Source organism: Mya arenaria, chromosome 16 (assembly GCF_026914265.1).
Source record: "Mya arenaria isolate MELC-2E11 chromosome 16, ASM2691426v1".
Classification (NCBI taxonomy): domain Eukaryota; kingdom Metazoa; phylum Mollusca; class Bivalvia; order Myida; family Myidae; genus Mya; species Mya arenaria.
Window position 1 is genome coordinate 30,827,862 of NC_069137.1, and position 15,222 is coordinate 30,843,083.

At 41.1% G+C, this 15,222-nt stretch overlaps 1 protein-coding gene across 1 annotated transcript in view; it reads right to left on the reverse strand.

Moving 5' to 3' along the window:
- LOC128221957 (uncharacterized) overlaps nucleotides 1-1,039 on the reverse strand; it is a 40,560-nt gene extending 39,521 nt beyond the window's left edge. Inside the window, exon 1 of the mRNA XM_052930674.1 lies at nucleotides 638-1,039. Within this exon, the coding sequence (XP_052786634.1) occupies nucleotides 638-727 (90 nt within the window). The 5' untranslated portion in view covers nucleotides 728-1,039. The remainder of the gene's footprint in view (nucleotides 1-637) is intronic.
- Nucleotides 1,040-15,222: the final 14,183 nt, after the last annotated feature.

Sequence of the window (15,222 nt, forward strand, 5' to 3'; positions counted from 1 at the left end):
CGGATAAATTAATAAGTGTCAATTAGTGGTAAAATGCAAATTAAGAAATAATGACCGAAAAATATTCACACTTACAAAGTTCTCAACACCTTCATTTACTCCAATCTAATTAACTTCTCAACACCTTAATATAGTAAGAGAAAGATGCACGCTATGGTATATCTTTTAATTACATAATGTGAAAAACAACAGTTGTTTGATGATGCTGATGAAAAATTTAATTGTTTTTAAAAAGAAACTTACTGTACTTTGAAAAAATAATTATCCATTTATTTAATACTGTTTTAACAGAAGCAATGTACTGTAGTAGCTATGCACAAAACCTGGAGTTCGGCGATTATGTCAATAAATCGAAACGATCACCGGCGCTACCGGCAATAAAACCCTCCATAGAAAACGATTAACTCAGTGCAACTCGGCGAAATTTAGCGAGGAAAAAGGTTGCGTACTCGGCGGAAATCCGCGATAAATTAAAAACGCCTCCCGAGTCACCGAGGAAAGTGGTAGTTCCGCGTGGAGTGTACTGTAACATTAGGCTTAGCTATACATGATTATTGTATTCTTTTAACCAACAGTTATATTATATTTAAAAAGAATGCAGAACTAGGGAATTTACTGAGGCACGCTTTAAGCCAACCTGCTGCACTGTTGTAGTGCTGATGGCCGGGTGTATTGGGTTTGCCGGCTGACTCAACAAGGCTGCAAACACACGGTGCTGAGATGCCATGATCCAAGCACCTTCACCGCATCAACTTGATTAGATGCTGTATGACTATTCCAAAGTCAAGACATGTTTTCTTTGCAGAACATTGCAGTGCTTCCTGCGTTAGGTATTAACATCTTGTCAATTGTTCAGATGTTCTGACAAATAATCAATTACGCAGGAAAATCCAAACAAAATACTTCCTGTTCATGAATGTCAACATCAAGAAAATGGATTAGGGTTCTATATGGTTTAAAATAATTTATGAACTTTACTTCATGTATATTGTTTTGGCAGTTTTGTAGCTAATGTAAATAAAAAAATCGCGTGACTCACAAAAATGTCTAATATGGACTGACTGCGCATGCGTAATAGCAAAACTAGTTTACGGTTGTCGCAAATGTATACAAATATCGTCAGGAACAACTAGTCAGTCTGAAAGGTTACAGACCACTAGTTCACGGTCTCAAAGCATCCAATGCTAAACGGCTGACAGAGCGATGAATGAGCATAAAAATGCACAGCATTTAACTTACGCCTGTTAAATTATAACATGATAAAATTGGTTACTAGTTATTAATTATTAGTGATTTAAAGTGTTGAAACTCTACGTAATCATCGGGACACTTACATGTATTGCATTTTTGGGAATTGTTTTACTAAATTTAATCACATGCTTTGTATGTGGGGATGCATTCTAGTTACGATTTATGTGTCATGGTAACTATAATTTAGGCTTTTTCCAAGAGTACCATTCACTAGATTCCCCTCGTCTATCAAATAAAATTAATAATATCATTAATAATATTCATTAGCAATATGATCAATTGATTCCAGCATCCTTATTTTCACATCAAAGACGCGGCTGAAAAAGGGTTATTTTAATTATCATAAATTCAAATGTAGGTAAACATAAGATAAAACATTATAATAAGTATTTGAAATAAGAAGTGATGACATGAATTGATATAGAACTATTATACCAAGAGAGCGCCATATTGTGTTGAAACGCGTGCCAACGAACGGCAGCAAATTAGTCAGGGACAGTTTGAGGAGATACGTGTATGTGGAAAATAGTCCATCTAATACACGCAAGGTGCGTACTCGCGTTATCGCCTTCCTTGAGTTTATAAACATAACATAACAGATCATTTACTAAATGAATATATACAACGTTTCTCTACATTTAACATACAATAAAAACACATATGAAAACATGGATATAATACATTTCATATCAATAGTGAGAAATATGATGCAATGAAGTTAGGTTGGATTCAATAATGTAAAGTAATTATAGTGCAGTGCTTTCCACCGACAAAGGGAAATAACCACTCGTGAAACTTAATTAACTCATGTTTTAAAGCCGATCTGAGTGAATAAAATTCATTGTTTGCAAAAACTTGCATAGATCTATGTAACTGGCTGGGATTGGTGTAGCTAAAGAACTTCAGCGAACAAGTTGTATATTGCCGTTTTGGATGTGTTCGAACTTTAATGTGTTGTAAACATCAAAAAAATAAACATCAACATTAAAGTTATGGAAGCCAGAACTAGGATTGGTGTATCTGGGTAAGATTTGTGTAACCGGGTAGGTTTGATGTTACTGGGAATAATTGATGTAACTGGGTAGGGTTGATGTTACTGGTTAGGACTGGTGTAACTGGGTAGGGTTGATGTTACTGGTTAGGATTGGTGTAACTGGGTAGGGTTGATAGTACTGGGTAGGATTGGTGTAACTGGGTAGGGTTGATGTTACTGGTTAGGATTGGTTTTTACTGGGTAGGGTTGATGTTACTGGTTAGGATTGGTGTAACTGGGTAGGGTTGATAGTACTGGGTAGGATTGGTGTAACTGGGTAGGGTTGATGTTACTGGTGAGGACTGGTGTAACTGGGTAGGGTTGATGTTACTGGTGAGGATTGGTGTAACTGGGTAGGGTTGATGTTATTGGTTAGGACTGGTGTAACTGGGTAGGGTTGATGTTATTGGTTAGGATTGGTGTAACTGGGTAGGGTTGATAGTACTGGGTAGGATTGGTGTAACTGGGTAGGGTTGATGTTACTGGTTATGATTGGTGTAACTGGGTAGGGTTGATGTTACTGGTTAGGATTGGTGTAACTGGGTAGGGTTGATAGTACTGGGTAGGATTGGTGTAACTGGCTGAAATTGGTGTAACTGGGTAGGATTGATGTACCTGGGAAGGATTGGTGTAACTGGGTAGGATTGATGTAAATTCATGTGATGTAACTGGGTATGATTGGTGTAACTAGGAAGGATTGATGTAACTGGGCAGGATTGGTGTAACTGGGAAGGGTTGTTGTTACTCGGTAAGATTAATGCAACTGAAAAGGATTGATGTAACTGGGAAGGATTGGTGTAACTGGGAAGGATTGGTGTATCTGGGAAGGATTATTGTAACTGGATAGGATTGGTGTAACTGGGCAGGATTGGTGTAACTGGGCAGGATTGGTGCAATTGGGCAGGATTGATGTAACAAGGAAGGATTGATGTAACTGGGTAGGATTGATGTAACTTGGTAGGATTGATGTACCTGGGAAGGATTGGTGTAACTGGGTAGGATTGATGTATCTGGGAAGGATTAGTGTAACTAGACAGGATTGATGTATCTGGGAGGGATTGGTGCAACTGAGTAGGATTGATGTATCTGGGTAAGATTGGTATAATTGGGTAGGATTGATCTAACTGTGATGTAACTGGGTAAGATTGATGTAACTGGGTAGGATTGATGTACCTGCATGGGAAGGATTGGTGTAACTGGGTAGGATTTGTGTAACTGGGTAGGATTAATTTACCTATAATGTAACTGGGTAGGATTGGTGTAACTGGGTAGGATTGGTGTAACTGGGAATGATTGCTGTAACTAGGAAGGATTGATGTAACTGGGAAGGGTTGTTGTAACTGGGAAGGATTGGTGTACCTGGGTAGGATTGTTGTAACTGGGTAGCATTGTTGTACCTGGGTGGGATTGATGTACCTGGATGGGATTGATGTACCTGGGTGGGATTGATGTACCTGGGTAGGATTATCATAACTGGGTAGAATTGATGTACCTGGGTGGGATTGATGTACCTGGGTAGGATTAATGTAACTGAGTAGGATTGATGAACCTGGGTACAATTAATGTAACTGGGTAGGATTCATGTACCTGGGTAAGATTAATGTACCTGGGTAAGATTGATATACCTGGGTAGGACTGATAAACCTGGGTAGGATTGATGTACCTGGGTATAATTGTTGTAACTGGGTAGGATTGATGTACCTGGGTAGGATTGATGAACCTGGGTAGGATTGTTGTAACTGGGTAGGATTGATACACCTGGGTAGGATTCATGTACCTGGGTAGGATTAATATACCTGGGTAGGATTGATATACCTGCGTAGGATTGATGTACCTGGGTAGGATTGATATACCTGGGTAGGATTGTTGTAACTGGGTAGGATTGATATACCTGTGTAGGATTGATGTACCTGGGTAGGATTGATATACCTGGGTAGGATTGATATACCTGGGTAGGATTGATGTAACTGGGTAGGATTGATGTACCTGGGTAGGATTGATGTACCTGGGTAGGATTGTTGTAACTGGGTAAAAGTGATATACCTGGGTAGGTTTGATATACCTGGGTAGGATTGATGTAACTGGGTAGGATTGATGTACCTGGGTAGGATTGATGTACCTGGGTAGGATTGTTGTAACTGGGTAAAAGTGATATACCTGGGTAGGTTTGATATACCTGGGTAGGATTGATGTACCTGGGTAGGATTGATATACCTGGGTAGGATTAATGTAACTGGGTAGGATTCTTGTAACTGGGTAGATTTGATGGATCTGGGTAGGATTGATATACCTGGGTAGGATTGATATACCTGGGTAGGATTGTTGTAACTGGGTAGGATTGATATACCTGGGTAGGATTGATATACCTGGGTAGGATTGATATAACTTGGTAGGATTGTTGTAACTGGGTAGGATTGATATACCTGGGTAGGATTGATGTACCTGGGTAGGATTAATATACCTGGGTAGGATTGATATACCTGGGTAAGATTGATATACCTTGGTAGGATTGATGTACCTGGGTAGGATTGATATACCTTGGTAGGATTGATGTTCCTGGGTAGGATTGATGTACCTGGGAAGGTTTGATGTACCTGGGTAGGATTGATATACCAGGGTAAGATTGATGTACCTGGATAAGATTGATATACCTGGGTAGGATTGATGTACCTGGGTATGATTAATATACCTGGGTATGATTGATGTACTGGGTAGGATTGATATACCTGGGTAGGATTGATATACCTGGGTAGGATTGATGTACCTGGGTATGATTAATATACCTGGGTATGATTGATGTACTGGGTAGGATTGATATACCTGGGTAGGATTGATGTAACTGGGTAGGATTGATGAACCTGGGTAGGATTGATGTAACTGGGTAGGATTGATGTACCTTGGTAGGATTGTTGTTCCTGGGTAGGTTTGATGTACCAGGGTAGGATTGATATACCTGGGTAGGATTAATGTACCTGGGTAGGATTCTTGTAACTGGGTGGATTTGATGGATCTGGGTAGGATTGATGTAACTGGGTAGGATTGATGTACCTGGGTAGGATTGTTGTAACTGGGTAGGATTGTTGTAACTGGGTAGGATTGATATACCTGGGTAGGATTCTTGTAACTGGGTGGATTTGATGGATCTGGGTAGGATTGATGTAACTGGGTAGGATTGATGTACCTGGGTAGGATTGTTGTAACTGGGTAGGATTGTTGTAACTGGGTAGGATTGTTGTAACTGGGTAGGTTTGATATACCTGGATAAGATTGATATACCTGGGTAGGATTGATGTACCTGGGTATGATTAATATACCTGGGTATGATTGATGTACTGGGTAGGATTGATATACCTGGGTAGGATTGATGTAACTGGGTAGGATTGATATACCTGGGTAGGATTAATGTAACTGGGTAGGATTCATGTACCTGGGTAAGATTGATGTACCTGGGTAGGATTGTTGTAACTGGGTAGGATTGTTGTAACTGGGTAGGTTTGATATACCTGGATAAGATTGATATACCTGGGTAGGATTGATGTACCTGGGTATGATTAATATACCTGGGTAGGATTGATGTACTTGGTAGGATTAATATACCTGGGTATGATTGATGTACTGGGTAGGATTGATATACCTGGGTAGGATTGATGTAACTGGGTAGGATTGATGAACTTGGGTAGGATTAATGTAACTGGGTAGGATTCATGTACCTGGGTAAGATTGATGTAACTGGGTAGGTTTGAGTTAACTGGGTAGGATTAATGTAACTGCGTAGGTTTGATGTACCTGGGTAAAGTTGATATATCTGGGAAGGATTGTTGTAACTGGGTAGGATTGATGTACCTGGGATGGTTTGATGTTCCTAGGTAGGATTGATGTACCTGGGTAGGATTCATATACCTGGGTAAAATTGATGTACCTGTGTAGGATTGGTGTTTCTGGGTAGGATTGATGTACCTGGGTAGGATTATTGTAACTGGGTAGGATTGATGTACCTTGGTAGGATTGTTGTAACTGGGTAGGTTTGATGTACCAGGGTAGGATTGATATACCTGGGTAGGATTAATGTACCTGGGTAGGATTCTTGTAACTGGGTGGATTTGATGGATCTGGGTAGGATTGATGTTACTGGGTAGGATTGATGTACCTGGGTAGGATTGTTGTAACTGGGTAGGATTGTTGTAACTGGGTAGGATTGATATACCTGGGTAGGATTGATTTACCTGGGTAGAATTGATGTACCTGGGTAGGGTCGGCTGGGTAGATTTGATGGATCTGGGTAGGACTAATGTAACTGAGTAGGATTGACGTACCTGGGTAGGATTGTTGTAACTGGGTAGGATTAATATACCTGGGTAGGATTGATTTACCTGGGTAGAATTGTTGTACCTGGGTAGGATCGATATACCTTGGTAGGATTGATGTACCTGGGTAGGATTGATATACCTTGGTAGGATTGATGTTCCTGGGTATGATTGTTTGTAACAGGGTAGAATTGTTTTAACTGGGTAGGTTTAATATACCTGGGTAAGATTTATGTACCTGGGTAGGATTGTTGTAACTGGGTAGGATTGATATACCTGGGTAGAATTGAGGTACCTGGGTAGGATTGGTGTATCTGGGTAGGATTGATGTACCTGGGTATGATTGATAAACCTGGGTAGGATTGATATACCTGGGTAGGATTGGTGTATCTGGGAAGGATTGATGTTTCTGGGTAGGATTCATGTACTGGGTAGGATTGATATACCTGGTTATGATTAATATACCTGGGTATGATTGATGTACTAGGTAGGATTGATATACCTAGGTAGGATTGTTGTTACTTGGTAGGATTGATGTACCTGGGTAGGATTGATGTACCTGAGTAGGATTGATGTTACTGGGTATTTTTGATGTCCCTTGGTAGGACTGATGTTACTGGGTAGGTTTGATGTACCTTGGTAGAATTGATATACCTGGGTAGGATTGGTGTATCTGGGTAGGATTGAATTACCTGGGTATGATTAATGTACCTGGGTATGATTGATATACCTGGGTAGGATTGATACACATGGGTAGGATTGATATACCTGGGTAGGATTGATGTACCTGGGTAGCATTGGTGTATCTGGGTAGGATTGATTTACATTGGTAGGATTAATGTACCTGGGTAGGATTGATATACCTGGGTAGGATTGATATACCTGGGTATAATTGTTGTAACTGGTTAGGATTGATGTACCTGGGAAGGTTTGATATACTTGGGTAGGATTGATGTCCCTGGGTAGGATTGTTGTAAATGGGTAGGATTGATATACCTGGGTAGGATTCATGTACCTGGGTAGGATTAATATACCTGGGTAGGATTGATATACCTGGGTAGGATTGATGTACCTGGGTAGGATTGTTGTACCTGGGTAGGATTGATGTACCTGGGTAGGATTCATGTACCTGGGTAGGATTTATATACCTGGGTAGGATTGATATACCTGGGTAGGATTCATGTACCTGGGTAGGATTAATATACCTGGGTAGGATTGATATACCTGGGTAGGATTCATGTACCTGGGTAGGATTCATGTACCTGGGTAGGATTAATATACCTGGGTAGGATTAATATACCTGGGTAGTATTGATATACCTGGGTAGGATTGTTGTACCTGGGTAGGATTCATGTACCTGGGTAGGATTAATATACCTGGGTAGGATTGATATACCTGGGTAGGATTCATGTACCTAGGTAGGATTAATATACCTGGGTAGGATTGATATACCTGGGTAGGATTGATATACCTGGGTAGGATTGATGTACCTGGGTAGGATTGATATACCTGGGTAGGATTAATGTACCTGGGTAGGATTCTTGTAACTGGGTAGATTTGATGGATCTGGGTAGGATTGATGTAACTTGGTAGGATTGATGTACCTGGGAAGGATTGTTGTAACTGGGTAGGATTCATGTACCTGGGTAGGATTAATATACCTGGGTAGGATTGATATACCTGGGTAGGATTGATGTAACTGGGTAGGATTGATATACCTAGGTAGGATTGTTGTAACTGGGTAAGAGTGATATACCTGGGTAGGTTTGATATACCTGGGTAGGATTGATGTACCTGGGTAGGATTGATATACCTGGGTAGGATTAATGTACCTGGGTAGGATTCTTGTAACTGGGTAGATTTGATGGATCTGGGTAGGATTGATGTAACTGGCTAAGATTGATGTACCTGGGTAGGAATGTTGTAACTGGGTAGGATTGATATACCTGGGTACGATTGATATACCTGGGTAGGAATGATATAACTTGGTAGTATTGTTGTAACTGGGTAGGATTGATATACCTGGGTAGGATTGATGTACCAGGGTAGGATTGTTGTAACTGGGTAGGATTAATATACCTGGGTAGGATTGATATACCTGGGTAGGATTGATGTACCTGGGTAGGATTGATATACCTGGGTAGGATTGATATACCTTCGTAGGATTGATGTACCTGGGTAGGATTGATATACCTTGGTAGGATTGATGTTCCTGGGTAGGATTGTTTTGACTGAGTAGGATTGTTTTAACTGGGTAGGTTTGATATACCTGGGTAAGATTGATGTACCTGGGTAGGATTGTTGTAACTGGGTAGGATTGATATACCTGGGTAGGATTGATGTAACTTGGTAGGATTGATGAACCTGGGTAGGATTAATGTAACTGGGTAGGATTCATGTAACTGGGTAGAATTGTTTTAACTGGGTAGGTTTAATATACCTGGGTAAGATTTATGTACCTGGGTAGGATTGTTGTAACTGGGTAAAATTGATATACCTGGGTAGGATTGGTATTTCTGGGTAGGATTGATTTACCTTGGTAGGATTAATGTACCTGGGTAGGATTGAAATACCTGGGTAGGATTGATACACCTGGGTATAATTGTTGTAACTGGTAGGATTGATGTACCTGGGAAGGTTTGATGTACTTGGGTTAGGATTGATGTCCCTGGGTAGGATTGTTTAACTGGGTAGGTTGATATACTCTGGGTAGGATTCATGTATCTCCTGGATAGGATTGTTGTATCAGGGTAGGATTGATGTACCTGGGTAGGATTAATGTACCTGGGTTGGATTGTAGTAACTGGGAAGGATTGATATACCTGGGTAGGATTGATATACCTGGGTAGGATTGATATACCTGGGTAGGTTTGATTTACCTGGGTAGGATTGATATACCTGGGTAGGATTGATATACCTTGGTAGGATTGATGTAACTGGGTAGGTTTGATGTACCTGGGTAGGATTGATGTAACTGGGTAGGTTTGATGTACCTGGGTAGAATTGATATAACTGGGTAGGATTGGTGTATCTGGGTAGGATTGATTTACCTGGGTAGGATTGATATACCTGGGTAGGATTGATATACCTGGGTAGGATTGATGTACCTGGGTAGGATTGGTGTATCTGGGTAGGATTGATTTACCTGGGTAGGATTAATGTACCTGGGTAGGATTGATATACCTGGGTAGGATTGATATACCTGGGTATAATTGTTGTAACTGGGTAGGATTGATGTACCTGGGAAGGTTTGATGTACCTGGGTAGGATTGATGTACCTGGGTAGGATTGTTGTAACTGGGTAGGATTGATATACCTGGGTAGAATTCATGTACCTGGGTAGGATTAATATACCTGGGTAGGATTGATATACCTGGGTAGGATTGATGTACCTGGGTATGATTGATAAACCTGGGTAGGATTGTTGTAACTGCGTAAGAGTGATATTCCTGGGTAGGTTTGATATGCCTGGGTAGGATTGATATACCTGGGTAGGATTGATGTACCTGGGTAGGATTAATATACCTGGGTAGGATTGATATACCTGGGTAGGATTGATGTACCTGGGTAGGATTGTTGTAACTGGGAAGGATTGATATACCTGGGTTGGATTGATATACCTGGGTAGGTTTGATATACCTGGGTAGGTTTGATGTACCTGGGTAGGATCGGTGTATCTGGGTAGGATTAATTTACCTTGGTAGGATTGATGTACCTGGGTAGGATTGTTGTAACTGGGTAGGATTGATATACCTGGGTAGGATTGTTGTAACTGCGTAAGAGTGATATTCCTGGGTAGGTTTGATATGCCTGGGTAGGATTGATATACCTGGGTAGGATTGATGTACCTGTGTAGGATTGATGTACCTGGGTAGGATTGTTGTAACTGGGAAGGATTGATATAACTGGGTTGGATTGATATACCTGGGTAGGTTTGATATACCTGGGTAGGATTGATATACCTTTGTAGGATTGATGTACCTGGGTAGGATTGTTTTAACTGGGTAGTTTTAATATACCTGGGTAAGATTGATGTACCTGGGTAGGATTGTTGTAACTGGGTAGGATTGATGTACCTGGGTAGGATTGATATACCTTTGTAGGATTGATGTACCTGGGTAGGATTGATATACCTTAGTAGGATTGATGTTCCTGGGTAGGATTGTTTTAACTGGGTAGTTTTAATATACCTGGGTAAGATTGATGTACCTGGGTAGGATTGTTGTAACTGGGTAGGATTGATATACCTGGGTAGGTTTGATTTACCTAGGTAGGATTGATATACCTGGGTAGGTTTGATATACCTTGGCAGGATTGATGTAACTGGGTAGGTTTGATGTACCTGGGTAGGATTGATGTAACTAGGTAGGTTTGATGTACCTGGGTGGAATTGATATAACTGGGTAGGAATTGTGTATCTGGGTAGGATTGATTTACCTGGATAGGATTAATGTACCTTGGTAGGATTGATATACCTGCGAAGGATTGATATGCCTGGGTAGGATTGATATACCTGGGTAGGATTGATGTACCTGGGTAGGATTGGTGTATCTGGGTAGGATTGATATACCTGGGTAGGATTAATGTAACTGGGTAGGATTGATGAACCGGTGTAGGATTAATGTAACTGGGTAGGATTCATGTACCTGGGTAAGATTGATGTAACTGGGTAGGAATGAGGTAACTGCGTAGGTTTGATGTACCTTGGTAGGATTGGTGTTTCTGGGTAGGATTGATGTACATGGGTAGGATTAATGTACCTGGGTAGGATTGATATACCTGGGTAGGATTGATATGCCTGGGTAGGATTGATATACCTGGGTAGGATTGATGTACCTGGGTAGGATTGGTGTATCTGGGTAGGATTGATATACCTGGGTAGGATTAATGTAACTGGGTAGGATTGATGAACCGGTGTAGGATTAATGTAACTGGGTAGGATTCATGTACCTGGGTAAGATTGATGTAACTGGGTAGGAATGAGGTAACTGCCTAGGATTGATGTACCTTGGTAGGATTGGTGTTTCTGGGTAGGATTGATGTACATGGGTAGGATTAATGTACCTGGGTAGGATTGATATACCTGGGTAGGATTGATATGCCTGGTTAGGTTTGATATACCTGGGTAAGATTGACGTACCTGGGTAGGATTGTTGTAACTGGGTAGGATTGATGTACCTGGGTAGGATTGATATACCTGGGAAGCATTGTTGTAACTGTGCAGGATTGATATACCTGGGTAGGATTGATGTACCTGGATAGGATTGTTGTATCAGGGTAGGATTGATGTACCTGGGTAGGATTAATGTACCTGGGTTGGATTGTAGTAACTGGGAAGGATTGATATACCTGGGTAGGATTGATATACCTGGGTATGATTGATATACCTGGGTAGGTTGATTTACCTGGGTAGGATTGATATACCTGGGTAGGATTGATATACCTTGGTAGGATTGATGTAACTGGGTAGGTTTGATGTACCTGGGTAGGATTGATGTAACTGGGTAGGTTTGATGTACCTGGGTAGAATTGATATAACTGGGTAGGATTGGTGTATCTTGGTAGGATTGATTTACCTGGGTAGGATTAATGTACCTGGGTAGGATTGATCTTACGATTGATATACCTGGGTAGGATTGATGTACCTGGGTAGGATTGGTGTATCTGGATAGGATTGATTTACCTTGTTAGGATTAATGTACCTGGGTAGGATTGATATACCTGGGTAGGATTGATATGCCTGGGTATAATTGTTGTAACTGGGTAGGATTGATGTACCTGGGAGGGTTTGATGTACCTGGGTAGGATTGATGTACCTGGGTAGGATTGTTGTAACTGGGTAGGATTGATATACCTGGGTAGAATTCATGTTCCTGGGTAGGATTAATATACCTGGGTAGGATTGATATACCTGGGTAGGATTGATGTACCTGGGTATGATTGATAAACCTGGGTAGGATTGTTGTAACTGCGTAAGAGTGATATTCCTGGGTAGGTTTGATATGCCTGGGTAGGATTGATATACCTGGGTAGGATTGATGTACCTGTGTAGGATTAATATACCTGGGTAGGATTGATATACCTGGGTAGGATTGATGTACCTGGATAGGATTGTTGTAACTGGGAAGGATTGATATACCTGGGTTGGATTGATATACCTGGGTAGGTTTGATATACCTGGGTAGGTTTGATGTACCTGGGTAGGATCGGTGTATCTGGGTAGGATTAATTTACCTTGGTAGGATTGATGTACCTGGGTAGGATTGTTGTAACTGGGTAGGATTGATATACCTGGGTAGGATTGTTGTAACTGCGTAAGAGTGATATTCCTGGGTAGGTTTGATATGCCTGGGTAGGATTGATATACCTGGGTAGGATTGATGTACCTGTGTAGGATTGATGTACCTGGGTAGGATTGTTGTAACTGGGAAGGATTGATATAACTGGGTTGGATTGATATACCTGGGTAGGTTTGATATACCTGGGTAGGATTGATATACCTTTGTAGGATTGATGTACCTGGGTAGGATTGATATACCTTAGTAGGATTGATGTTCCTGGGTAGGATTGTTTTAACTGGGTAGTTTTAATATACCTGGGTAGGATTGATGTACCTGGGTAGGATTGTTGTAACTGGGTAGGATTGATATACCTGGGTAGGTTTGATTTACCTAGGTAGGATTGATATACCTGGGTAGGTTTGATATACCTTGGCAGGATTGATGTAACTGGGTAGGTTTGATGTACCTGGGTAGGATTGATGTAACTAGGTAGGTTTGATGTACCTGGGTGGAATTGATATAACTGGGTAGGATTTGTGTATCTGGGTAGGATTGATTTACCTGGGTAGGATTAATGTACCTTGGTAGGATTGATATACCTGCGAAGGATTGATTTACCTGGGTAGGATTAATGTACCTTGGTAGGATTGATATACCTGCGAAGGATTGATATGCCTGGGTAGGATTGATATACCTGGGTAGGATTGATGTACCTGGGTAGGATTGGTGTATCTGGGTAGGATGGATATACCTGGGTAGGATTAATGTAACTGGGTAGGATTGATGAACCGGTGTAGGATTAATGTAACTGGGTAGGATTCATGTACCTGGGTAAGATTGATGTAACTGGGTAGGAATGAGGTAACTGCGTAGGTTTGATGTACCTGGGTAAAATTGATATACCTGGGTAGGATTGGTGTTTCTGGGTAGGATTGATATATCTGGGAAGGATTGTTGTAACTGGGTAAGAGTGATATACCTGGGTAGGATTGATGTACCTGGGTAGGATTGATGTACCTGGATAGGATTGTTGTAACTGGGTAGGATTGATATACCTGGGTAGGATTGATATACCTGGGAAGGATTGTTGTAACTGTGCAGGATTGATATACCTGGGTAAGTTTGACGTACCTTGGTAGGATAAATGTAACTTGGTAGAATTAAGGTACCTGGGTAGGATTGATGTACCTGGGTAAGATTGATATTCCTGGGTAGGATTGATGAACCTGGGTAGGATTATTGTAACTGGGTAGGTTTGATGTACCTGGGTAGGATTGATGTAACTGGTTAGGATTGATGTACCTGGGTAGGATTGGTGTTTCTGGGTAGGATTGATGTAACTTGGTAGGATTCATGTACCTGGGTAGGATTGGTGTTTCTGGGTAGGATTGATGTACATGGGTAGGATTTATGTACCTGGGTAGGATTGATATACCTGGGTAGGATTGATATGCCTGGTTAGTTTTGATATACCTGGGTAAGATTGACGTACCTGGGTAGGATTGTTGTAACTGGGTAGGATTGATATACCTGGGTAGGATTGATATACCTGGGAAGGATTGTTGTAACTGTGCAGGATTGATATACCTGGGTAGGATTGATGTACCTGGATAGGATGAATGTACCTGGGTTGGATTGTAGTAACTGGGAAGGATTGATATACCTGGGTAGGATTGATACAGGTAGGATTGATATACCTGGGTAGGTTTGATTTACCTGGGTAGGATTGATATACCTGGGTAGGATTGATATACCTTGGTAGGATTGATGTAACTGGGTAGGTTTGATGTACCTGGGTAGGATTGATGTAACTGGGTAGGTTTGATGTACCTGGGTAGGATTAATATAACTGGGTAGGATTGATATACCTGGGTAGAATTGATATAACTGGGTAGGATTGATGTATCTGGGTAGGATTGATTTACCTGGGTAGGTTTAATGTACCTGGGTAGGATTGATATACCTGGGTAGGATTGATATACCTGGGTAGGATTGATGTACCTGGGTAGGATTGGTGTATCTGGATAGGATTGATTTACCTTGGTAGGATTAATGTACCTGGGTAGGATTGATATACCTGGGTAGGATTGATATACCTGGGTATAATTGTTGTAACTGGGTAGGATTGATGTACCTGGGAGGGTTTGATGTACCTGGGTAGGATTGATGTACCTGGGTAGGATTGTTGTAACTGGGTAGGATTGATATACCTGGGTAGAATTCATGTTCCTGGGTAGGATTAATATACCTGGGTAGGATTGATATACCTGGGTAGGATTGATGTACCTGGGTATGATTGATAAACCTGGGTAGGATTGTTGTAACTGCGTAAGAGTGATATTCCTGGGTAGGT